This window comes from Lissotriton helveticus, chromosome 1_1, assembly GCF_964261635.1.
Source record: "Lissotriton helveticus chromosome 1_1, aLisHel1.1, whole genome shotgun sequence".
NCBI classification, from domain to species: Eukaryota; Metazoa; Chordata; class Amphibia; order Caudata; family Salamandridae; genus Lissotriton; species Lissotriton helveticus.
Genome location: NC_136057.1, coordinates 1263148740 through 1263176338, shown reverse-complemented (window position 1 = coordinate 1263176338; position 27599 = coordinate 1263148740). Strand labels below are relative to the sequence as shown.

Sequence of the window (27599 nt, the reverse complement as noted above, 5' to 3'; positions counted from 1 at the left end):
CCCCCCATCTCTCCTCCCAGCACGTTTTCAATTAGTTTCGGCCGCTCGTTCTTGCTCCTCCACTTCCTCTTTCACCCTCACTCTCCCTTGTTCTCTCTTGCTACTCTTACCTCTCTTTCCCGTCTACCTTCCCCTATACTGTCTCCCCGCCCACCCACTTCATTCTTCCTCTCTTTCCCTTCCACTATCTCCTCCCCGATTCCCCCTTAAGAACCCATAAAATGCCACAGCTTACTTTGCCTGGGTTACAGCAGTGCAACATATTTTTTTTTCCTTATGGTGTGATGTGTGCATGTGATATTGTTATTGTGGTAACTCGTGCATGTAGTTGTTACATGGCAGTGTGACATATTCGAAATGACATCTGTGGCAGTATTTTGTGTGTGTTATGCTATGTTCTGACGGACTTGTGCATGTAATGATGTACATCTTGGTCGCATGTGCATTTTAAAGTGTGCGTTTATTGGAATATGATAGAGTATGTGGCTCATGACTGTGACTTGTGTATTTGGTGAAGTACGTGGCAAAGTGTGGGCATGTGATGACACTCACTCACTCTAACACCTTCTATAATTACATGCTTGCCTCTCTTCACCCGTCATAATCTGAAAATCTATTCCAGCACTTCCTTTTTTAAGTCCCAGTTCTCAGCAAAAATTAAATGTATCAATGTTTAAAGATTTATTACAAAAAGTAGAAACAAAAAAATGTTTATTACACTTTTAATCTTCATTTTTACAAATATTATAATACGCTACACATTATAACAAAAAAAATAAGCTAGTGCCATTATAAATTAGTGAAATTATTATGTAATTATTAATTATTTATAAAAAATAAAACCCATTACAATTTGTCATATCAATACATGTACGTTAGGTAAATACTAATCATGTATATTTAATAATGCTATAGGTGTCACATTTGCAATTTCTAAAAAAAGTCCCATTTATAATAACAAAATTAATGCATTTGAAATTATAAAAACATAAACAAAAATTTAAAAATTATTACATTTACAAGACCAATAACTCACACTTTTCTAATGCGAGACCTATTGCATTTCCAATGCTTGTTAAGTTATGACAGTACTTCTGTGTTTTTGCCCTGTATTTCTACATTTGGGGCCCGATGTCGATTCCGGAACAAATGCCTTCCTAATGCTATTCATAGGCTTACCTTTCGACCGTCTGTTATCCGGAGCTTTTTCCAACAAACGTGCAAGTACGATGCGTATTCCAGACAAAACCCGACCGAATCTTCGTGTCCGATTTGTGGACTATGTCAGTACCTAACAGGCTCAGGAAACACGTATATCGCGGCGTACGGAGGCCCAAAGCAACCCATTTCCGGATACGCAAGTACGATGCGTTTTTAATATGCGTCTTACAGGGTCGCGCCTCCGACACATCACAGCGTTCGGAGGAGGTGTATAAAAGCTCAGAGTCGCGCCAGAACACGATCAACGGGTACGAGGCGGAGCAGCCATGTATCCAATCATGCTTGTCTTCCCTATACTGCACGCCTACCGCTACCGACGCTCACTCCGCAGAAGGTAAGTCATACACCTACCACACACCAAAACGTCACGAGATTGATCTTTATTTCCGATCGAATCCTTTGGTGAATTTGAAATTTACATTGTACTGGCTCATTCGGACGGCGTGTATGCGATTCAGTAGGAAAACTGACGGATCCGTGTCGGGTAAAGCGATTTTCACCAAATCGTTTGATGATTTATTACTTTGCATCGTACTTGTTCATTCGGATGGCGGGTGTACGATTCGGTTGGAAAAATGACGGGTACGTGTCGGGTGAAACGATTTCCTGCCGGAATTGGAATCGGCCCCTAGGTGTTGCATTCTAAAAAAGCAATATATGTTTTTATATATAATATTGCACTCGATACTATTTGCTGGAATGTATTATTTGTAACTGTACTACATGCATTAATTGATTTTCCTTAATAGCAATACAATTTTGTAACTAAAAAAATGTTTTTAACCCCAAAAATCTTAAACAGGGAAGAAACATTGGCAAAGAAAAACTAAGGTAAAGAAAGTGATGGAGGTGACAAGTAGGGTACAAGTCTCACTGAATAGTAACATCCAGTCAGATTTTCTGTATGATCATCAAAATATGTAATTGACTACCATTGATATTCGTTATATGTAAATGCAACTTATTCATATTTGTTTTGGACATCTTGAGAACCTGACTGGATTTCACGTGGCAGTTAGTAGAAGGGCCAATCACTTGTTACTAAGGAAGCAAAAGCCTGTCTGTGCGTCTTACAGAGGCTGGATTTACGGTTTTCTTAGAAGGTTGAGATACTGCATGAACTGGTCAGGGTTGTTTGAATGTCTCTGAGAGGCATCTACATGGGCATGATTAGACGTTCTAGTTTTCATGACATCAGAGATTTCTAGTCTGAGGAGAGTTGTTCTGCAGCCTTCAGGTGAGAGGTATCATTTTTCAGTTATGACTTGGTTGAGGCAGAAAGAGGGCTTTGCAGCTAATCTTCAGGGTGATTCAGTCTACAAGGGGTTCCCTGGAAGTGGAGTTGTGTGATGCTACCTCTTAGCTTGAAAGATCTTAAGATAGGCATATTGAAAATGTGGGAAATGTTCAGTGGCTTAGGTTTTTTTGGATGACAAGCAAGAATGGCATTGCCAAAGTGGGAGAGGACCAATTCGTGACAAGAAATCCAAAACAGGGTTTAACTGCCACTATCTCACATAGCACTTTTCTTTTTCTTCCTTGCAGACCCTGAGAGACATATTTTCTAACATCGCCTTAACCAACATTGCTGATCTCATTGCTGGGCTTCTGACGTTCATTGTCTGTGTGGTGGTGAAAGAAATTAATGATCGGTTCAAACACATTCTGAAAGTGCCTATTCCCATAGAAGTCATTGTGGTAAGAAAACAACCAAACTCATCAACATTTATTTGACTAAAGGTGCACATTAATAGTACCTGGTTGATGTGGATAATGTTGTTTCTCAAAATTGCCATCCCAAACATCTGCATAAAAATTGCACTTAGGTAATTAGGGGCATAAAGATGGTAGAAACATATGCTAACTGGAACAGAAAAAGACAATGTATACAGCTCTGAACCAAACAATAACTAGGAGGGGGTGGGCGCACACTGCCTCACACTCCTGCACTCAGATTGCCCAGATGCATCAGCTTTGGAGATGCACCTGTGTGCCTGTGAGTGGTACTGTGACCTGAGAGAAACTTGGCAGCATTTCCAGCAACCCCAGATGATTTTTCTTTGCTCTCTAATACTGCTGCTCTCTACTGAAGACGGGCTCAACCCAGAAACACGTGTCCTGAGATATACAGCAATGTCTGCACCAACTTTGGTGAAAAACTCCAGCTAATTTTGAAGTAAGTTTGAGCTGTGTACTGCATTTACCAGGATGCAAAGGGGCGAACTGTGATGGGACTGTGAGGCAGTGTGCTCCCAACCCCCATTCCAAACAATAACTAGGTACCAAGGAGAAGTGGTCTAATGCCTCTTAGTTGTACGAGAGGTCCAAAGACATCTTTGACACATGACCAAAGACATGTTGCCACTTCATATGCCGGTGCCTGAAATTTGAAATTTGAAATTGTGCAATCTAATATTAATTGTCAATATATGCACTGAAGAAGCGCCCCCACAGTGTGTCCACAATAGTCCCATTACTCATCTTTCTGTAATCTGGTCTCAACCTCATTTCACACACCACACTCTTCTATCTAGGGCTCCTCGAGTTTGTGTTGCGCCTACTAAAATAAATATTGTGTCTCCAAGGAGCTACATTGCTCCGTCAGCTAGGTGCAATATATGCCTTGTCACTTGCCGTAAATACAAAAAAAGGGGGTCAGACCTTGAACAATATCTCTATTCTTATAAACAACTTTTATCCACAGCAAAGTTATATTTGGTGCACAAGCACTTTGGCATGGAGGCACACATTTATAATACTCAAGATGCATATATATGAGTGGTAATTGGGTTACTGGCACATTTTAACATATTTTCTAACATCGCCTTAACCAACATTGTGGGTCTTCTAGCGGAGTTTCTGACGTTCCTTGTTTATGTGGTGGTGAAAGAAATTAATGATCACTACAAACACATTCTCAATGTTCCTATTCCCAAATAAGTGATTGTGGTAAGAAAACAACTAAACTCATCTACATGTATGTAACTAAATGGGAACATTAATAGTATTGTGTTGATGTGGATAATGTTGATTCTCAAAATTGCCACCCCAAAAGGTTGCATAAAAATTGCACTTAGGTAAATAGAGGTGTAAAGGTGGTTCCCATTTGAAATATCTGTGAACTGGATCAGAAATAGAAAATATATACAGCTCTGAGCCAAGGTATCAAGGAGATGTGGTCTAACACCTAATAGTTGTATGAGAAGTCCAAAGACATCTTTGACACTTGACCAAAGAAATGTTGTCAATTCACCTGACTGTGCCTGAAATTGTAAATTTGTAATCGTGCAATCTAAAATAAATTGTCAATATGTGCACTGAAGAAACCTCCCCACAGTGTGTTCACTATAGTCCCATTCCAATTTCTCCTCTTTCCGGAATCTGGTCTTAACCACATTTCACACGCCACACTCTTCTATCTAGGGCTCCCCAAGTTTGCGATGCGCCTACTGAAATAAATTTTTTCTCTCCTAGGAGCTACATTGCTCCTTCAGCTATGTGCCAGCCATGCCATGTCACTTGCCATAAATGCAATAAAGGGGATAAGACCTGGAGCAGCATCTCTATTCTTATAAACATATATTATCCACAGCAAAGATATATTTGGTGCACAAGAGGTTTGGCATGGAGGCACACATTTATAACACGCAAGATTCATAGATGTGTGGTAATTGGTTTACTGGCATGTTTTAACACTTTTTCCTGGTTACAAATAGTGCTGTAATAATGCATTTCAGCACTGAGCAGCAGTGCCCATTAGCACAAGCAAACACTTGGCATTAACTCCTCCCCAATAAACTTGGAAAAACCTGTGGTATTGCAGCAAATGTATCGAAATGTCTAAATGAGGCCCATGGAGTCTATTTAAAATAGTTCTGCCCACTTTTGCTAAGATGTAAAGATAATGGGCCTGATTTAGAGTTTGGTGGACAAGCAACAAACAATATGGATAGCCAGTCCCCCTTATAACAAGCACATTATATCCTATGGCACGTGAATGGTATATCCATTACGTTTTTGAACGAGTACCCATTCGCCAAACTCTAAATAAGGCCCATAGGCAATACCTGGGGAAATTGTTTGAATTTCTTTCAGGGGTCCCACTCATCCTACCTGTCCCTCCAAATGGGCAAGAAAAAGAACCCCCTATTTTATAAATTTAAGATGATCAGGCTGCTGCTGTCAACTGTCAGTTTGGCCACTGCATGTTGCGTGTTGAATTTGCATTGCCCAGAACACCTCAAGCGAGCATTTGCTCTGGTTGGGTACTCCCATCAAGAGAATATTATGTAAAGTTATTGAAATTATGAAATATTTTAATGCTTCATTTCAGTTCATGCTGTTGAGTGAGTCCAAAACGACACAGGGGTATTTGGGGGCCACATCCTCAAATATTTTTTTTAATAATGTAATGTCATTACATTACAGGCTAATCCTTTCACACCATAAATTCCTATGGAAGTTCACTGAAAGGCCAGCTGTTGTACTGGTCATTAGAATAATCTTGACATGCAATTTGACACGGCCTTATATCTTTAGCCATTTTCCCTGTCCCTTCTTCCATATAACCATCCTGTCCTCTCCATGCACGTTATTAGTCACACTGTGTGTTTGAAAATCCATTAATAAAGCGCGTGAGGGGAAATTATAAAGTACACAGAAAGCACAATCATAGCTATAGATGTGAAGCCTGGCTTGCAGGTAGGACTCATCTTATGTGCACCCAACTGCCTTTGAGCTCTGCCTACCTTAAGGGAGATGTCAGGGGTGGCTCCCTCTCCCTGCCAGCAGCAGCAAAAGTTTAAAAATAGAAACGATAATATTTTTCTCCTACCTTCTAGTACTGGGGGTGGTGCCACGGGATGATAGGCACGGAGGGGGAGTGGTGGTCACTGCTTCAATGTGCATGACAGTTTGGCCATCCGTCTGAGGCCAGCCCAACCGCCATGCGCACTGAAGCTCTCTCCAACCCAGCTGCGTTTCCAGGTTGGAGAGAGCAGGCCTAGACTCCCAGTTTCCCTGGGAGCGCAAATCGAGGGCACTCATGCCAATCCCGACTCTGCTCTCCTGCTGGGAGAGCAGCGCTATAATGCTCATAAATAATTAAACAAATAGAATATTTCTATAACTAAATCTTAATGGAATATCTTCACCTGACGCATGAGATAAGACATAACAGCCACTGCAGGAAGAATATGCCCTGAACAACAGATGAAATAATGCAAAAACATCAACAATAATTGTTCTCAATCAGCATGAATTCTCCTTCAAATTACATATTGGGTTTTATAGAGTCTGCTACTTTTTAACAGGCATTAGTAAATGCATTATGTTTAACCTATGTGATTAATAAGAAGCTTTTTATTGTAAGTTGTAACTTGCTGAGTAGTTGAACAACATAAGTTACAGAAAGTCTGGTAAAGTGTTATGACTTTTTTATGTCCAAAAAGGCAATATATTGTGCTGTTACTAGTGGTATTATAAAGTGGGGAGATTAGGTAAATGGTGGAGATCAAAGATAAAAAAAAATAGGTACCTGATTATTAGGCTTGAAAGTGGTGCAGCTATGGGGATAATAGGTAAAGGGTGGATGAAAAACCATTCAAGTAAGATTACGTAAACAAGATCAAAAGGTGTAGTTTGGTTATTGTCCATTGTTAAGATAAACAAATGAAAATTAACTTTACATTTTTCAAATGAGTATTTGAGCAGTTGTGCAAAATAAGTGAAAGAAACACACTGAACGTGATATTATTGTTGTATTGAGATGGGCAAGTTTTGTTTCTTTGATTACAGATTTCTCTTATTTTGCACTGCACTTTTCTTTTTATTATTGCTAAAAAACTTCAATATGAACATAAACTATGAAACAATAAGGAGAATTTAGTAAATATTTGCACTTGTATTGTCACTGGCATTGTGTTACTTATGGTTTACAATTTTTTTTAATCAGCACACTGCAACATTTTCAAAGATAGTGTTATGTTGTAGATTGTATAATGTAACAAATTCTGTATTTTTTTTCAAGGCATTTGTTATATTAAGTCCTGGTGCCACTGCACCTGATGCACCATTAAAATCATGACCCTAGTGCCTGCTATATAACTGCACTTTTCCTGTTTAAAGAATGTGCAGTTGATGTTCTTTATATTATATAATAAAGGAAATGCAGGGAGCTTTTGGGAACTCAAACCCTTTTTTAGAAATTATTAAGCTAAAATACCAGGCATTATGTAAGCTAAATTAGACAAAGCGTTTGCCTGTTTTAAGAATGTGCCGTTGATGTTCTTTATATTATATAACAACGAAATACAGGAGGCTGTTTAAATTGCTTTGGAGAACTCAAACCATTTTTAGCAATTATTAAGCTAAAATACCACACGTTAAAAGTATGCAAATAAATATGAATGCATTTTACATCCATGGAAAGATGAATGACAATATTCTCACTATTAGGAAATAACTCCTGCTTCAGTTTACAGAGTATCTCTCAATTACCACGTTGCTTAGTCACGTTGTTTATTTCACATAGAACAGGACTATCTGTACAGTAAAGACCAATCTGAAAAAAAGCAAGTCTTACCACCTACCTGCTTTATAAGCTAAATGCCCAGGCCTTATTTACAAAGTGACTCGGCGCGGTGCTGCAAGCGCTTTTACTGCGCCACACTGAGTCATTTACAAAGTACAGGGAGGTGATTTACTCTTTGTATGTGTGCTGCAGAAAACATTTCTCCTCGTTGCGTCTCCCTATTCCTCCTCTGGGGAGGCGTAGCATTCTGACGTATTCACATCTGGGAATGTGTCAGGTTCGATGTGTGTTGCGTGGGAACACCCACAGCAACACCTATGGAACACCCCTTTTACGCAAAGGGCTGCATTTAAAGGGGCCGTATTTACAAGAACTGGAAAAGCCATGAGGGTGGGTTTTTTGTGTCCCTGTAAATATGTGGCAGCAAAATGTGCCACTGGTGCGTCACAAAAAGTGACAAACTGGCGGTGCAAGGGGTTTGTAAATATGCCCCTCGGTGTTAAAAAAGTGGGGAACTCACACCAAAGAAGATTTTTATTTTTATTTTTTATTTAAAAGAATCCAAAATAATAGATACCTTCCGAAAAAAGACAGCAGCACAAATCCCACACAGTTACCAAACATGCTTGCTCACAAACGTAATGCGACAACAATGCCCAGTAGCTGGAATTTTTTAATTCAGTGGTCTTGAAACTATACAGCCTCCCTTCCCGGCCAGTAGAAGGAACAGGTTACAATCACAAAAATCGAGGAATACCTTTAGAACAGGCACATGGCCGTGTTTACAATCGAACACTCTGCGGCAGATGTCTGGCGCTGTAATGTTATACAGAAACTGTCCCAATGGATAAAGGAGGTTAAAACATCCCTTCAGTTCAGACCACCACCGAGCGTGCTCATGTAAAGCACAGCAATCACTCCGTTCGGGTTTACCCTACATAATGCGGCAAAAACAAACACATGACACCAAAAAAAGCAATTTTAATAGCAAGAAACGAATAACACAGAAAAAGATACATTTTATTAGCGGAACAATATCGTAAAGAATGTGAAAATTAGTTAAAAGTTCCACCCACTAAAGCTGAGTTAAACAAGCACATTTTAAATATGTGCAGCTAGGGAAAGATAAGTATCAGTAAACAGTAAACTCTATGCAGTCTTAACGTAAGAAAAAAGTTCCACAACTTTTGAGCCTTGTTGGACTTGGGCCTTAGGGCAGGTTCACCCCTAATCTTTTTGCTTTTGTTTGTGACCCAGAGTTAGTGATTTTTGGGTCTTGGCGCACTTTTTCCCTGTGCCCCAGAGTAAAGTGCGTGCATGTAGTATGGCTGGCCTGCCCTCCCATAGGAATGCATGGAGAATGTGTGTGTCCATGTTAGTTCCTGATGCGTGGGGAGTGCATGCTCGAGTTTAGTATGTATGAACTCGTGAGAATGAATGCTGCGCAATGGTATGTGCGGCTTGTATGTGTCTAGAAGGGAAGTGCTACTTCTGGACATTGATGTATGTGTGCAGTGAGGGTGCTGGAGCGTGATTGGCTGGGGCTGGCTGGCATGCCAGGCTCCAGGAAGTCTGGATGGGTCTGCCCGGTGGTGAGTGTGAGATCAGCATGAGTGATGTGTGGGAGGAGTGCACCTGGGTCCTGGATGGGCTGGGTTTTTCCCCACACAATGCTGGCTCTGCCCCCCTGTGGTTTGTCTAACGACCCAAGCCTCCCCAGTGAATGAAAGGGGTGGTTGGGCCATCAAGGGTACTCCCAAGCCAGCTGCAACTGGTTTCCCCCCACCCTGCACCCTGAAGACAAAGGAATTTACAGTATAAGAAGGGGCTGTGTCCCCTTACAAGGGGTGCTCTGTTCTACTTTTGGATCCTTGCCAGAGGGGGCTGTTGCTGCTGCTGGGGCCAGGAGGACCGCCACTTGGCTTGTCTCCCTGCCTGGAGACCCAGTGTGCTGGCTCTGGCCCTGCCTTGCCCCCCTGCCTGCCTCCAGACCTTGCTGGGGCTTTGCTTTTGCTATTAGCGCTTGAGAGCGCTTCATTTCATGCCCAGAGCGCCTGGGAGCGCTCTGCCCTGCTCCTTAGCGCTGAGGAGTGCTTTATTTTGAGCCCTTGGCCCTTGATAGCTTTATTTCCCTTCTAGCGCTCTATTTTGTGCAGCCGGTGCCCACCCGGCATTTGCCCGCTTTATTGCCGATTTTCGGCAGAGTGAGTGCCCACCTTGCTTCACATTTTATTTCGAGGCCGGAGCCCACCCGGCATTGCCCCGTCCTTGGATTTGTATTTATCACGAGGGAGCCCACCCCTCGGATACTGAGCCCCCGCCTGCCTGCCTAAAACGGGCCGCTGCGCTGCCCGCGACGACCCGGAAGTGCTGGGTCAGTCTGCCAATCACTGCGAGCCCCGGGAGAGGTGAACCGGAAGTCCCGCCCCCGGAGCCAAGCAGCGAGTAGAGAAGCAGCCGGCCGGCCCCGAGGCTCCCGAGCGAAGGGAGAGCCCCGGCAGAGGAAGAGCCACCCAGGAGCAGAGTCGGAGCGTCCCCGCCGTCCCGGTGAGTGACAGGCGTCTGCATTGTGTGCAGAGCGGCCCCGGTTGGCAGCGGGCCGCTCCGCAGGAGAGAAGGGGCATTCCGTGGTGATTGGAGCCACAAGGCTCCTTGGGGCATTATTTGATTCTGAGTCCCCCGTGAGGGACTCCAACGAGAGGGGCCATTCTTGTTCTTTGAGCCCGAGGGGCTCCAGCCACAGTTATTTTACGGGCCCGAGAGGCTAAAGGGGGCACACCTTGATTTCCACGAGCCCTGAGAGGCTCCCGCCCAGTAGTTATTGTAGAGCCCCGTGGCTCTGAGGCGCCAGTTGTTTGCCGAGCCCCGAGGCTCGAGGGGGCAGTTGGTTTACGAGCCCTGAGAGGCTCCTTGGCCACATTGATTTAGAGCCCTGAGAGAGGCTCGAGGGGGGCATTTTATTGATTAAGAGCGCTGAAGCTCTTAGGTGCCAGTCACCTGTGTTCTTGAGCCCACGAGGCTCCAACGTGTGCCCATTTGTGATTCACAACTGTCCAGCACTTAGTGGACAGTTGCTACGGTTAGGCTTTGTGTGCTGTGCTGCCTGCGCAGCCTTCCCTGACATTGAGACTCAGGGCATTTCAGCCCCTTTCGAGGCCAGTTGGCCTGAGGGACATTTCTAGTGTTGTGCTACATGCACCCTGCGCAATTTATGATTTACTGCTTATGTGATTTCTGTGCAAATTTTCTACCTGCACCTCTGAATGTGTTTTAATGTTTCATGTGCAATTGTCTATGTTATTACCTTTGCTAAAAGTGACCTGCTTAGGTGATTCTTTATGTTTTTATTCCCCTTTGCTAAAAGTGACCTGCTTAGAGGATTGTTTGATATTACCTTTGCTAAAAGTGACCTGCTTAGGTAATTGTTTATGGTTTATTCCCCTTTGCTAAAAGTGACCTGCTTAGAGGAATTTTTGTTTACCTTTGCTAAAAGTGACCTGCTTAGGTAATTGTTTATGTTTTTATTCCCCTTTGCTAAAAGTGACCTGCTTAGAGGATTGTTGATGTTTTATTGCCTTTGCTAAATGTGACTTGCTTAGGTGATTATTTTAGGTTTCCTTCCCTTTGCTAAATGTGACTTGCTTAGGTGATAGGTTTTCCTTCCATAGGTCCTGATGATAAGGTCCTAGTTCCCTGCGTGATTTCCCTACAGTGTTTAGGGTGGCGTAGGAGGTATTTTCCCTTTACCAGTAGTTACTGGTTGTATGCTACATTTACTATTTCTGTGTTACAGTCATTATATGTTGATGTGCTAAAGTGTTATACCTACAAGTATTATTTCTAAAAAGTGCATACCCCTGACAGTGGTCCAGGTGGCCCTGTCCTGTACATAATCCCTTGTAAATCTTGCCCGTGCCTGTTGGCACATTGTAAAGTGTGTGTGTTATCTAATGTGTTTTTATTATTATAATACAAAGGCTATTTTTGATATAACCTTGTGTGGAGTTTCCTTTGTGGTGGGCCTAGGGTGTTGCCGCTGGGGTGCGCGCGCAAACGCTTTACACATCGCCTCCGAGATTAGCCTTGCTGCTCGCGCCACGTTACCTAGAGGGTGAGCAGGGGTTGCCTTGGTGTGTGACTCCCTTGCCCTGACCTTAGAAATGGTGATCCCTGACTGACCTTGGCGTGAGCGTTGGCCGGCCGGGGGTCCCGTTTCTAACATTGGTGGCAAGCGGTGCGGATTGGACTTGCGTTTGCGCTGTACCACAGTGGCGACAGGCCACATTACAAAACTCTACAATTTTAGATAACCACATTTTGGGGATTATTGTTTTTTTAGGTGAAGTTTAAGTATTGCTTCTCCTGAAAGGTGTCATTTTGTAATTTCTGTCCAGTACATTTGTTCCCCGCCCTGCTTCCAGAGTTTGGTACCTGTGTCTTTATGGTCAGGTTGAGAAGTCAGGGGTGGTAGAAACTGCCTTACCAGTCCGAGGGGAGGGTGTGTGTGAATGAGTGGTGTGTTACACTGGACAGAGGAGTGCAAGTTCTCTGAGATAGGAATCTTGCTGAATTTTGTAATTGTGTACTCCTGTGTAAGCCCAGACCCCCAGGTTCCCTGTGTCAAACTCTTCTTGAGAACGTCCTGCCAAGATGGAGCTTGTCTTTGATCTCAGTGATCTAGTTTGGTACAATACGCAGGAGTTGGAAGGGTTCTGTAGAGAGAGAGACATAGGGGTGGATGGGTCAGATACGAAGTACGAACTTAGGAACTACCTGGTCCAATGGTGTAAGGTACAAAGGGATCTTGAGCGCAGTGAGGAGAGGGCCCGGGCCGCACGCCATGAGGGTGGTGAGTCTGTGGGGAGCCCTGAAAAATGTGAAGTGAATGAGGATGACAGTGATTGGGCACCAGCAGATAGTGAGGACCCCATAGATAGGGAGTCCCTTGCTGAGTCCAGTGTCAGTACCAGCGCCTTGTCCTGTCCCCAGAGGAGTGGTTGGATAGGAGGGAAGAGCGGGAGCATCAGCTAGCGATGGAACAGCTCAGGTTGGAACACGCCAAGCTAGAGGCTGAAAGGGCCTTGTTCAGGGAGAAGGTAACCCTAGAGGATAGGTTATCCCCTGAGTGCAATTTTGATTTTCTGGATTCCCCAGGGAGGGTTGAGTCCAGTGGTGGCAGCTATTTAAGTGTTAGTGTAGACAGTCCCACTCCCAGTTCCCCGAGTATGGTACCTGTTTCCCAAGAGGAGGAGAACAGGTTGAAATTCAGGAACCTTAGGAAACCACCTCACCAGGGGTGGGAGTATTTTGTGGATGACTGTTCTGATGCAATGTGGGATTGGCTGAGGGCTAACTCGGACAATGAGGTGGACGAAGTGGTGAATATGTTCCTCAAAGAGCAGTTGCTCAGTGTTGTTTGTCCAGAGTTGCGCCAGCACCTGCTGAAGTTGAAATGTTTTTGTCCTTGGGACCTTGCAAAGGAAGCAGAGCGCTGGGACAGTGCGAGAGGTTCTTTAGAGTCACTAGTGAATGATTCCAACAATAGTGGGTCAGGTGTCCTCCAGCCCAGCGTGGTGGAGGGTGAGAGTAGCCCAGCTAGGTCCCAGGTTAGTGAGGAGGGTGTAGGGGCTGACTGCCTGTCTCAGTGGAGTGGGAGTGAGTGTGTGACCGAGAGTCCCCAGACGCCCGAAGCCCTGTCACAGAGCCTGGATGGTTTCTTTAGGGAACACCAGGATGGGAACCTAGGCTTGCCTGTTAGTTTACTTGAGGGAGATCTCCTAGTGTGTAGAGGACCTGGAGCATCTGTAAGCGGAGCTTCTATGGTTCTAGAGTCTGGCAGTACCGCTCCAGTAGGGAGGGTACAGGAGTCCAGCGAAAGGAGTGATTGGGGGATAGTATGTGAGTCCCCAGAAGTCCTGGAGTGCCAGGCATTGGTTCCACCAAAGGTTCTAGACCAGAGGTTGGAAGGCCAGGTTCAGGATCCGCCTGACCTGAAGGGTGGGACTACTGTAATCAGTGTCCAGATGACCAGTTCTTTTTCCAGAGGTACCGCCCCGGTTGGGAGGGAGCAGGACTCTGGAAGGGGGTGCAGAGGGTGGGAAAGCCCACCTCTAACCCCGGTGCAACCTGAGGGGTTAAACCCTAGGTTGGGAGGATGGTGTTTAGAGGGTACCCCTCGCAGGAGGAGGAGGAACCCGAGAAGAAGAGGTAGGGGGAGGAGAGCCTTCCCTGAGACTCCTGGTCCACCTAAGGTTGTAGACCCTAGGCTGGGGAGCCAGTGGCAGTCTAGCCCTGTCTTGCAGACAGGAAGGGTGGAGAATGGCTATTATGTGCCAGGGGTTACTACCCCCCACTTTGTGAGTAGGCAGGATCCAGTGGTACCTGGGTGGCCTAGGGCCTGGTCCTGGCCGAGGGCAGCTGGAGAGTACCAGTGGGGTACCCCAGTTAGTCCCTACAGTAGTTTTAGAAGGAACCCCAGGGGCTCGCCGTGGCGTAAAACCGGAGGGTGTCCCTGCAGTTGTGGGCCCGCGTCCGTGTTTTATCGCCCCAAGCAGGGAAGCCCATCACGGTGGTGATTGGTCTGCCCTGCGTTTTGGCTGGAAGGGGGTTGTGTTGGACTTGGGCCTTAGGGCAGGTTCACCCCTAATCTTTTTGCTTTTGTTTGTGACCCAGAGTTAGTGATTTTTGGGTCTTGGCGCACTTTTCCCTGTGCCCCAGAGTAAAGTGCGTGCATGTAGTATGGCTGGCCTGCCCTCCCATAGGAATGCATGGAGAATGTGTGTGTCCATGTTAGTTCCTGATGCGTGGGGAGTGCAGGCTCGAGTTTAGTATGTATGAACTCGTGAGAATGAATGCTGCGCAATGGTATGTGCGGCTTGTATGTGTCTAGAAGGGAAGTGCTACTTCTGGACATTGATGTATGTGTGCAGTGAGGGTGCTGGAGCGTGATTGGCTGGGGCTGGCTGGCATGCCAGGCTCCAGGAAGTCTGGATGGGTCTGCCCGGTGGTGAGTGTGAGATCAGCATGAGTGATGTGTGGGAGGAGTGCACCAGGGTCCTGGATGGGCTGGGTTTTTCCCCACACAATGCTGGCTCCGCCCCCCTGTGGTTTGTCTAACGACCCAAGCCTCCCCAGTGAATGAAAGGGGTGGTTGGGCCATCAAGGGTACTCCCAAGCCAGCTGCAACTGGTTTCCCCCCACCCTGCACCCTGAAGACAAAGGAATTTACAGTATAAGAAGGGGCTGTGTCCCCTTACAAGGGGAGCTCTGTTCTACTTTTGGATCCTTGCCAGAGGGGGCTGTTGCTGCTGCTGGGGCCAGGAGGACCGCCACTTGGCTTGTCTCCCTGCCTGGAGACCCAGTGTGCTGGCTCTGGCCCTGCCTTGCCCCCCTGCCTGCCTCCAGACCTTGCTGGGGCTTTGCTTTTGCTATTAGCGCTTGAGAGCGCTTCATTTCATGCCCAGAGCGCCTGGGAGCGCTCTGCCCTGCTCCTTAGCGCTGAGGTGTGCTTTATTTTGAGCCCTTGGCGCTTGATAGCGCTTTATTTCCCTTCTAGCGCTTCGAGCACTCTATTTTGTGCAGCCGGTGCCCACCCGGCGTTTGCCCGCTTTATTGCCGATTTTCGGCAGAGCGAGTGCCCACCTCGCTTCACATTTTATTTCGAGACCGGAGCCCACCCGGCATTGCCCCGTCCTTGGATTTGTATTTATCACGAGGGAGCCCTCCCCTCAGATACTGAGCCCCCGCCTGCCTGCCTAAAACGGGCCGCCGCGCTGCCCGCGAAGACCCGGAAGTGCTGGGTCAGTCTGCCAATCACTGCGAGCCCCGGGAGAGGCGAACCGGAAGTCCCGCCCCCGGAGCCAAGCAGCGAGTAGAGAAGCAGCCGGCCGGCCCGAGGCTCCCGAGCAAAGGGAGAGCCCGGCAGAGGAAGAGCCACCCAGGAGCAGAGTCGGAGCGTCCCCGCCGTCCCGGTGAGTGAGAGGCGTCTGCATTGTGTGCAGAGCGGCCCCGGTTGGCAGCAGGCCGCTCCGCAGGAGAGAAGGGGCATTCCATGGTGATTGGAGCCACGAGGCTCCTTGGGGCATTATTTGATTCTGAGTCCCCCGTGAGGGACTCCAACGAGAGGGGCCATTCTTGTTCTTTGAGCCCGAGGGGCTCCAGCCACAGTTATTTTACGGGCCCGAGAGGCTAAAGGGGGCACACCTTGATTTCCACGAGCCCTGAGAGGCTCCCGCCCAGTAGTTATTGTAGAGCCCCGTGGCTCTGAGGCGCCAGTTGTTTGCCGAGCCCCGAGGCTCGAGGGGCAGTTGGTTTACGAGCCCTGAGAGGCTCCTTGGCCACATTGATTTAGAGCCCTGAGAGAGGCTCGAGGGGGGCATTTTATTGATTAAGAGCGCTGAAGCTCTTAGGTGCCAGTCACCTGTGTTCTTGAGCCCACGAGGCTCCAACGTGTGCCCATTTGTGATTCACAACTGTCCAGCACTTAGTGGACAGTTGCTACGGTTAGGCTTTGTGTGCTGTGCTGCCTGCGCAGCCTTCCCTGACATTGAGACTCAGGGCATTTCAGCCCCTTTCGAGGCCAGTTGGCCTGAGGGACATTTCTAGTGTTGTGCTACATGCACCCTGCGCAATTTATGATTTACTGCTTATGTGATTTCTGTGCAAATGTTCTACCTGCACCTCTGAATGTGTTTTAATGTTTCATGTGCAATTGTCTATGTTATTACCTTTGCTAAAAGTGACCTGCTTAGGTGATTCTTTATGTTTTTATTCCCCTTTGCTAAAAGTGACCTGCTTAGAGGATTGTTTGATATTACCTTTGCTAAAAGTGACCTGCTTAGGTAATTGTTTATGGTTTATTCCCCTTTGCTAAAAGTGACCTGCTTAGAGGAATGTTTGTTTACCTTTGCTAAAAGTGACCTGCTTAGGTAATTGTTTATGTTTTTATTCCCCTTTGCTAAAAGTGACCTGCTTAGAGGATTGTTGATGTTTTATTGCCTTTGCTAAATGTGACTTGCTTAGGTGATTATTTTAGGTTTCCTTCCCTTTGCTAAATGTGACTTGCTTAGGTGATAGGTTTTCCTTCCATAGGTCCTGATGATAAGGTCCTAGTTCCCTGCGTGATTTCCCTACAGTGTTTAGGGTGGCGTAGGAGGTATTTTCCCTTTACCAGTAGTTACTGGTTGTATGCTACATTTACTATTTCTGTGTTACAGTCATTATATGTTGATGTGCTAAAGTGTTATACCTACAAGTATTATTTCTAAAAAGTGCATACCCCTGACAGTGGTCCAGGTGGCCCTGTCCTGTACATAATCCCTTGTAAATCTTGCCTGTGCCTGTTGGCACATTGTAAAGTGTGTGTGTTATCTAATGTGTTTTTATTATTATAATACAAAGGCTATTTTTGATATAACCTTGTGTGGAGTTTCCTTTGTGGTGGGCCTAGGGTGTTGCCGCTGGGGTGCGCGCGCAAACGCTTTACACATCGCCTCCGAGATTAGCCTTGCTGCTCGCGCCACGTTACCTAGAGGGTGAGCAGGGGTTGCCTTGGTGTGTGACTCCCTTGCCCTGACCTTAGAAATGGTGATCCCTGACTGACCTTGGCGTGAGCGTTGGCCGGCCGGGGGTCCCGTTTCTAACAAGCCTGTTGCCACTGCACCATTGTAATCATGACCCTAGTGCCTAACAGATAACTGCACTTGTGACTGTCTGTTAAGTAGTAACATTTAGCAATAATCTGTGTCTAATGGAGTCCCTAGTGCTTTTGGCCCTGGTGCCACTGCATCTGATGCACCATTTAAATCAAGCCCCTTTTAAGTGCAAGGTAACTGCAATTTTGACTGCCTGTTCAGTAGTAAAATATAGCAATATTGATGTGTTCTCAAACGTTCTGAAATCTTTTGGCCCTGGTGCCACTATACCTGCTGCACCATTTAAAACATGACCCTATTACCTGCAAGATAACTGCACTTGTGACTGCCTGTTTAGTAGTAACATATGTTATGTTATGTTATGTTATTATAAGCTTGTAGAGCGCTGTATCACCCTGGGGTATCTAAGCGCTATCAGCGGATACCCAACATCGGTAGGTAAACGAGCAGATCACAGAAGCCCCCACGCCTCCACAAAAAGCACTGTCTTCAGCTTTTTCCTGAACAAAAATAGGTTTGTTTCCTTCCTAAGTTCGGCCGGAAGAAGGTTCCATGCAGGAGGGACAGTGCTAGAAAAGGCTCGGCCACCCTTAGATGTGAGATTGTACCGAGGACAGAGAAGATTACATGCAGTATAGCAATATTTGGTGTTTAGAGGGATTCCTAGAGCTTTCAGCCTCAGTTTAACTGCACCTGCTGCACCATTGCAATCATGACCCTAGTGCTTGCAAGGTGACTGCACTTGTGACTGCTTGTTTAGTATTTAAATATAAGTCAAAACACAAACGTGCATGTTCACTGGTACAGGACAGTGCAGCATCATAACATATGTGCTTTTTATTTTGTTACACAAAATATTTCATCAAGCCATGTATTTAAACATAGCAATTGTTGGTGTTTAGAGGCGTTATGACAACTTTTGGCCCTGATGCTGCTGCACCATTTTAATGATAATAACACAGAAAACTAACGGCAGCTGACCTGGGTGATCCTGCTCCCGCCTTCAAACACATGGACTCAGATTAGTAGCTGGGACAGGAACTTACCTTATACCCTGACCCTGGGGTGACCATCCTGATACTGCTACGACGAATCTCATCTACAAACGTGACCATACTATTTATTATTTGGAGCCCTGACGAAGTTCCTACTGTGAAAAGGAACGAAACGCGTTGGCTGATGGCTGATTTTTACGATCAATAAATTCTCAATAAAAGAAGATGATGAACTGACACTTTCAATATTGACTATTTCTGGTGCACCATTCTAATCATGCACCCTTTAACTGCAAGGCAACTGCAATTGTGACTGCCTGTTTAGTAGTAAAATATAGCAATATTAGGTGTTTAGTGGAGTTCTGAAAACTTTTGAGCCCAGTGCAACTGCACCTGTTGCACCATGCAAACATGACCCTAGTGGCTGTAAGATAACTACATTTATGAACGCCCGTTAAGTAGTAAAATATAACAATATTTGATGTTTAGAGGAGTTATGACAACTTTTGGCTCTGTGCCACTACAGCTGCTGCATTATTTCAATCATAAATCTGTTGCCTGTAAGGTAACTGAACTTGTGACTGCCTGCTTAGTAGTAAAATATAGCAATATTAGGTGTTTAGTGTTGTGCCTGGAGCTTTTGGCCAAGGTGTCACTGCACCTGCTGCTCCATTGTAATCATGACCCTTGTGCCTGCTTGATACCTGCACTTGTGACTGTTTAGTAGTAAAATTTAGGAATAATATGTGTTTAGTGGGGTCCATAGAGCTTTTGGCCCTACTACTTAACAGGCAGTCAAAATTGCAGTTACCTTGTGGTTAAAAGGGGCTTGATTTAAATGGTGCAGCAGGTGCGTGGCACCGGGCCAAAAGAGCTAGGGATGTTAAATCTGGCCCTAAGTGTATATGCATCGTATTTCTGCTACTAACTATAATACTACCCAGCTCATCCTCCAGATCTTTGGCACGTGGTTCATGAACCTTCACCATATGCCAAATAGCATTCCCAAGATGCCTTAATTAAGAACTCTAAAGCCACGTCTTCCCCATGGTTAATGTCCACATAACAGAATCAGAAATTACCTACACAGCCCCTGTCCTGAGGAGACTTCAGAAGGGAGTGAGTTTGAAACATGTCGATATCAAGTGGAACAAGGGTGTAGGACCTAGAAGGACTTAGAAAGGATTTCTCCAACATTCAGTAGAGGCGGACGTTGGCTAAACGTGGACGATTGACTATCTGAGGGGGTGCAAGAAATAACTGTGATTATATCCTCACATGGACTTTTTTGAGTGAAGGACTACTGTTCCAGGGCAAGACTGTATATTAAGGTTCTTGGTTCTAACTGTTTGAATCCTTATTCACTCATGCACAATTACACACTTTAGTGTGTTTGCACTTACTATGGTGACTCACAGTGGTTTGTTGGGAGCACATCCAAGCACAACCTATGTTAAAGATCTCAAATACTTTTATTGATCTGAAATGTGCTCTGATCTACTTTTGAAAAAAGTGATAAAAATGTTTATAAGAAACGATACATTTTTACAGTTTTACAATTCATATTTTACAGCACAACTGCAATTATCGAAAGCATAGGTTATTATATCCGAGCGCAATGTACTTATTGAAGTTATTGGTTTGGCATGTCCTGCCGTTTTGCTTTCATAAACATCCTGCTTCATTCCCCTTTGTTCTAACTCACCAGAGTAGTGCAGCAGTGTCTGTTTGTATTCATGGAGCAACTTTCAGAACCAACCTGTAAAGAAAAGTCTGAGGGAACATCTCGCCCACTGTGTAGTCACCTACCCGTAGAAAGCTAAGAACTGAATCCAAAAACATGCAGCGTTGCTGAACTCACAAAAAACAGTATCAGTGACTAGAAGGCCTGTCTACTATACTACCATGTGCAAGGTCACCACCTGCATTCTAAGCCCACACACATGTACACATACACATGCACAGGTGCACTGTAGTACACACCATGCTTACATATATATATACACATATAAAGAGACACACTCTGACATATACATGGGCCTTTCTACGCACAGGCACACACATAACCATTCAAACAACAATGACTGGGTCCTCATAGGCAATTGTACATAAATTCAAACGTATAACTCTTATCATAATTTTACAATATTCTCCCCTTCCCTTAATTGCACTAGAGGTAGAGAGTACCACGTTTCTTGCCAATTTAAAAAGGCCGTATCCCAATTGTGACAGTCTGAATGGAAGCACCAAACAATAGTGTATACTACTGTGAAAAAAGTGTGCAAAGGCAAGATGACCCCTCACGGGCGAACCACCGTCGGGATACCTGATAGGTACTCACCAGATATGCCCTGTTCTCATCAACCAGATATGTCCAGTTCTCATCATCGGCGGTCATCAAGCCAAAAGTGAATGTGTTTAAAAACAAAGAATAAGTCAAGTGAAAAACGAACAAAAAGTGTAGTTAAAAAGCATAGGTGTGCACGATTACTACTTCTTTATTCTTTGACTTCGTGCCACCTACCAGTTGGCTTGTGTTAACTGGTATGAATGTTTAGCAGCCAACCTTGCTTTTTAACCTGGTAGGTGGCACGAAGTCAAAGAATAAAGAAGTAGTAATCGTGCACGCCTATGCTTTTTAACTACACTTTTTGTTCGTTTTTCACTGCACTTATTCTTTGTTTTTGAACGCATTCACTTTTGGCTTGATGACCGCCGATGATGAGAACAGGGCATATCTGGTGAGTACCTATCAGGTATTCCGACGGTGGTTCGCCCGTGAGGGGTCATCTTGCCTTTGCACACTTTTTTCACAGTAGTATACACTATTGTTTGGTGCTTCCATTCAGACTGTCACAATTGGGATACGGCCTTTTTAAATTGGCAAGAAACGTGGTACTCTCTACCTCTAGTGCAATTAAGGGAAGGGGAGAATATTGTAAAATTACAATAAGAGTTATACGTTTGAATTTATGTACAATTGCCTATGAGGACCCGGTCATTGTTGTTTGAATGACTATATGAGTGGAGGGCGACTCGGGTTCTAATTTTTCCCTCTGTGCTCCTTGTTGGATATACACACATAACCATCCCTGAAATGACCTTCCTGTCTGGTGGTGTCAGCGGCTGCTCTCAGCTCTGGTCCTTGCTAAGCTGTGGGGCAGGGGTCGGCGGTGCTGCTGCCTCTTACTAGATGATGTGGAGAATGCACACAACTTGCACTCTCTATGTTCAGGAGCCCCCACAAAGGGTCATCACTTGCAAGACCCCACAATGGCCATTGAAGGTGCAGAAGCCTGAGTTGCAAAGCATGGGAATGGTGCTGTGCTGGCTCCCACTCTGTTCCATCCAGGAACCCACACAAGACTGGTACTACCAGGAGGAGCAAGTACCTGTTGTCTTCCTTCTCGACAGCTGATTGTCGAGATTAGGAACAGCAAGAGGTACTGACAGCTACACCTTTGAGAGCCAAGATGCAATGATAAATAACAATAAAATATAGTGTAACCTAAATAATGTATTATTCACTTGGATGTTTGTTTTATTTTATCCAAAGACAATCGTGGCAACAGGAATTTCGTATGGAGCTAATCTTGCGGGAAAATACAATGCTGGCATTGTGAAAACCATTCCAAGAGGGTGAGTGAATTTCTCTTTGTTTAGCGAAAACCTGCAACAGTTATCTTCTTTTGCAGTATGTATGTTATTTCACAGTTTTCTCTTCTCCCCAGTGTTCTGCGTCATTTAATGTAAATCATAGCATTTGGTAGAGCCAGGCAGGCACTGGGGCAGTGGGCAACTTGCAGAGCTCTGGCAGAAAGAGGGTCTGCTGAATCAGCTATAAGATCACTGAGGGGTCCAGTTTAGGTGGTAATGTTGGCCCAAATTTGCAGCTTGATCACACAAGCTCATTTGAAGAATTCAAAAAATGAGTATCCTCTCTGTTGTTCGGTTTCTATTAGCAACCCATTCAAATAAGTGTTTGATGACAGTCACTCATTCAATCTTTGGTATCATATTCCATAGTTTCCTACTGAGATTCCCATAGAGAAGGCCATCCTACAACTGCTAAAAAATTGTCTGATCTGTTTTTTGATTTTTAGAATGTAAAAAGTACATTTCACCTGTATATTACATGCATAAATGTCCCACAATCCTAGTGTCACCCCAAGGGATTATCATTAGTTGTCCTCCACACCATCTACAATATGCATGCATAGCCATGTGTGGGCAGCAATCCCTATGTACAATACACCCACACTTTTATAATTGCCAATTTTGCAATAGCATCAGTAAACTCAATCGCAGATCAGTAGTCTACATGTTTATACCAGAAGTACCAAGGTGAGTCCAAAGGTTTGCTCCACTAAACATGGCCTATGCAGGAGAGCAATGACAGGATGCCATTATCACCAGCCTCAAACATATTGTGAAAGAACATACAAATTGTAACCCATCAACAGGAACAAACATTACTAAACTTCAGGCGTTTCCGTGTACAGCGAACCCACCAGACACCCACCACATGTCTCTGGATTACAGCAAAAAGAAATCATCATTTCCAATACATTAACATTCCCACCATGTGTGCTCTATCAGGGTGAACTTTGTCTTGACTCCTCAAGTAATCCCCGGTTCCTCATTCTGTGGGCGATTCTCTATCGGATCAGGGAGCATGTTCATTTGCAACACCATTAGTATAGAGTTCCAGCTATCTGCAATGGGAAATTGGAGCAGCCCTAAGGTGTCTTCCCTCCGGAGGGATGCCGCCCCTGCTCTAACCCGGTTCAGTACAGAGCGGGGTCCAGGCTACTGGTTTTGGGGGATCTTTAGACATCCATCTTTTCTTAGCCACCACCAGCCCCAGATCTAAAAATCTGTCCTACCACTTCTAATGCTTCACTCCAGCCATTCCAGCAGTTACAACATATGCTCACTCTTTATTTCCTTCATGCTTCCTTTGTTACCGCACACCAGATTGGCTAATTATACTTTTTAGGAAATTAAAGTGAAGTATAATTTGGTTCGTTGTATGGCATATATACATAAATATATATATATTTACTTCGCTTTTGAAAAAGAATATCTGGGACACCCAGGGATGCTTAAACAAATTTTAAACGCGTTGGTGAGGAGCAACTTTGGCGAATACATTTGTTTAAGCATCCCTGGGTGTCCCGGATATTCTTTTTCGAAAGCGAAGTAAATATATATATATTTATGTATATATGTGAAGAGAACTGCTATTTGTGTGCATATATATATATATATATATATATATATATATATATCACCAAAGTTTCTCCTTGCTGAGGGGCCACCGACCCAGGGAGGGCGGTCTCGGCGTCGCAGGAAAAGGAGCAACCTGCTTCTGTCCACTAGCACAAGGAAATGCCAAGACTCGACATCAGAGATAGCAGTGCTCTTTATTAAACATAGGGCGGCAGATTAGAATCACTTCCAGACGCGTTTCGGCTAATTAGCCTTAATCATTGAAGGGTGGGTTGTTTTGCCAAGTGGTCAAATTTAAAGGTGCATACCTCTGAATGTTTAAAATACAAAAGTCCTTCATTACCCATAATGCACCAAAAGTGAAAATTCACGTCAGTTCAGGGTGCAATGCTTCTCAATGTAAAATACTTTGTTGGCTTGGTGCCTGCGTTTTGCACACTGTTCCAAATACATTCTCCCAAGGTGCTCTTGATTCAGCACTGCCATAGATAGTGGAAGTCTACAAGAGCTATATATTCCAATCCTGGTTCAGCAATTTTCAAAATAGGCACCGACTCCGTGGGTTTTAAGATCAAAGAAATGTATTTACAAAATGACCGTCCGCCTTGTTCACTACATATATATATATATATATATATATATATATATATATATATATATATATATATATATATATATATATATATATATATATATATATATATATATATATATATATATATGTATGTATATGTGTATATATATATATATGTATATATATATATATATAAATGGATGTGTATATATATATATCTATATATATATATATATATATATATATGGATGTATATATATCTATATATATATCTGAGCTCCAACTACCAGTTCCCACTAGTTGAGTCAGCACACGACCACACACGAAAGGTGGTAAGCCTTTTTAATCAGGGTATGGGAAGGCTTCTATTCTCTGCTAGGATAAGACAGTCAATTCCTCCGTCTGGCGCGTTTCGTAATTCTTACTTCCTCAGAGGCTTGTGGAGTTGAATGCGTGCATCATGGTTTCAGTCCCTTTAATGTTATTGATTACGCCCTCGGATTGGCCAGTCAAATGACAGTTGCATTGTGGGGATTGAAGTCCTGATGTTTACTTCCGTTGATGGTGGCACTAATTTCTGTCATCATTTTAAGCCCGCGGATGGGTCGCAGCTAACAGCGACTTCCCTCAATCCCGCGTGTGTGGCCCACAGGTTGGCGTGGAGCATTCCAGGCCACGTGTCCCTCACTCTTCGGGCAGTGCGCGACTCAGCGGCCGGGCAGCCGCTTAACACCTGAGCTCCAACTACCAGTTCCCACTAGTTGAGTCAGCACACGACCACACACGAAATGTGGTAAGCCTTTTTAATCAGGGTATGGGAAGGCTTCTGTTCTCTGCTAGGATAAGACAGTCAATTCCTCCGCCTGACGCGTTTCGTAATTCTTACTTCCTCAGAGGCTTGTGGAGTTGAATGCGTGCATCATGGTTTCAGTCCCTTTAATGTTATTGATTACGCCCTCGGATTGGCCAGTCAAATGACTGTTGCATTGTGGGGATTGAAGTCCTGATGTTTACTTCCGTTGATGGTGGCACTAATTTCAGTCATCATTTCAAGCCCGCGGATGGGCCGCAGCTAACAGCGACTTCCCTCAATCCCGCGTGTGTGGCCCACAGGTTGGCGTGGAGCATTCCAGGCCACGTGTCCCTCACTCTTCGGGCAGTGCGCGACTCAGCGGCCGGGCAGCCGCTTAACATCTGAGCTCCAACTACCAGTTCCCACTAGTTGAGTCAGCACACGACCACACACGAAAGGTGGTAAGCCTTTTTAATCAGGGTATGGGAAGGCTAATGTTCTCTGCTAGGATAAGACAGTCAATTCCTCCGCCTGACGCGTTTCGTAATTCTTACTTCCTCAGAGGCTTGTGGAGTTGAATGCGTGCATCATGGTTTCAGTCCCTTTAACGTTATTGTTATCGCTGTTAGCTGCGGCCCATCCGCGGGCTTGAAATGATGACAGAAATTAGTGCCACCATCAACGGAAGTAAACATCAGGACTTCAATCCCCACAATGCAACAGTCATTTGACTGGCCGTTCCGAGGGCGTAATCAATAACATTAAAGGGACTGAAACCATGATGCACGCATTCAACTCCACAAGCCTCTGAGGAAGTAAGAATTACGAAACGCGTCAGGCGGAGGAATTGACTGTCTTATCCTAGCAGAGAACAGAAGCCTTCCCATACCCTGATTAAAAGGCTTACCACCTTTCGTGTGCGGTCGTGTGCTGACTCAACTAGTGGGAACTGGTAGTTGGAGCTCAGATGTTAAGCGGCTGCCCGGCCGCTGAGTCGCGCACTGCCCGAAGAGTGAGGGACACGTGGCCTGGAATGCTCCACGCCAACCTGTGGGCCACACATGCGGGATTGAGGGAAGTCGCTGTTAGCTGCGGCCCATCCGCGGGCTTGAAATGATGACAGAAATTAGTGCCACCATCAACGGAAGTAAACATCAGGACTTCAATCCCCACAATGCAACAGTCATTTGACTGGCCAATCCTAGGGCGTAATCAATAACATTAAAGGGACTGAAACCATGATGCACGCATTCAACTCCACAAGCCTCTGAGGAAGTAAGAATTACGAAACGCGTCAGGCGGAGGAATTGACTGTCTTATCCTAGCAGAGAACAGAAGCCTTCCCATACCCTGATTAAAAGGCTTACCACCTTTCGTGTGCGGTCGTGTGCTGACTCAACTAGTGGGAACTGGTAGTTGGAGCTCAGATGTTAAGCGGCTGCCCGGCCGCTGAGTCGCGCACTGCCCGAAGAGTGAGGGACACGTTGCCTGGAATTCTCCACGCCAACCTGTGGGTCACACACGCGGGATTGAGGGAAGTCGCTGTTAGCTGCGGCCCATCCGCGGGCTTGAAATGATGACAGAAATTAGTGCCACCATCAACGGAAGTAAACATCAGGACTTCAATCCCCACAATGCAACAGTCATTTGACTGGCCAATCTGAGGGCGTAATCAATAACATTAAAGGGACTGAAACCATGATGCACGCATTCAACTCCACAAGCCTCTGAGGAAGTAAGAATTACGAAACGCGTCAGGCGGAGGAATTGACTGTCTTATCCTAGCAGAGAACAGAAGCCTTCCCATACCCTGATTAAAAGGCTTACCACCTTTCGTGTGCGGTTGTGTGCTGTCTCAACTAGTGGGAACTGGTAGTTGGAGCTCAGATGTTAAGCGGCTGCCCGGCCGCTGAGTCGCGCACTGCCCGATTAGTGAGGGACACGTGGCCTGGAATGCTCCACGCCAACCTGTGGGCCACACACGCGGGATTGAGGGAAGTCGCTGTTAGCTGCTGCCCATCCACGGGCTTGAAATGATGACAGAAATTAGTGCCACCATCAACGGAAGTAAACATCAGGACTTCAATCCCCACAATGCAACAGTCATTTGACTGGCCAATCCGAGGGCGTAATCAATAACATTAAAGGGACTGAAACCATGATGCACGCATTCAACTCCACAAGTCTCTGAGGAAGTAAGAATTACGAAACGCGTCAGGCGGAGGAATTGACTGTCTTATCCTAGCAGAGAACAGAAGCCTTCCCATACCCTGATTAAAAGGCTTACCACCTTTCGTGTGCGATCGTGTGCTGACTCAACTAGTGGGAACTGGTAGTTGGAGCTCAGATGTTAAGCGGCTGCCCGGCCGCTGAGTCGCGCACTGCCCGAAGAGTGAGGGTCACGTGGCCTGGAATGCTCCACGCCAACCTGTGGGCCACACACGCGGGATTGAGGGAAGTCACTGTTAGCTGCGGCCCATCTGCGGGCTTGAAATGATGACAGAAATTAGTGCCACCATCAACGGAAGTAAACATCAGGACTTCAATCCCCACAATGCAACAGTCATTTGACTGGCCAATCCGAGGGCGTAATCAATAA

General features: G+C 45.2%; 1 protein-coding gene across 1 annotated transcript in view; it reads left to right on the top strand.

Moving 5' to 3' along the window:
• The window catches only part of SLC26A4 (solute carrier family 26 member 4), a 169310-nt gene that overhangs the window by 91590 nt on the left and 50121 nt on the right, over positions 1-27599 (top strand). Inside the window, exons 6-7 of the mRNA XM_078680191.1 lie at positions 2767-2919; positions 21958-22040. Of these exons, the coding sequence (XP_078536317.1) occupies positions 2767-2919; positions 21958-22040 (236 nt within the window). The remainder of the gene's footprint in view (positions 1-2766; positions 2920-21957; positions 22041-27599) is intronic.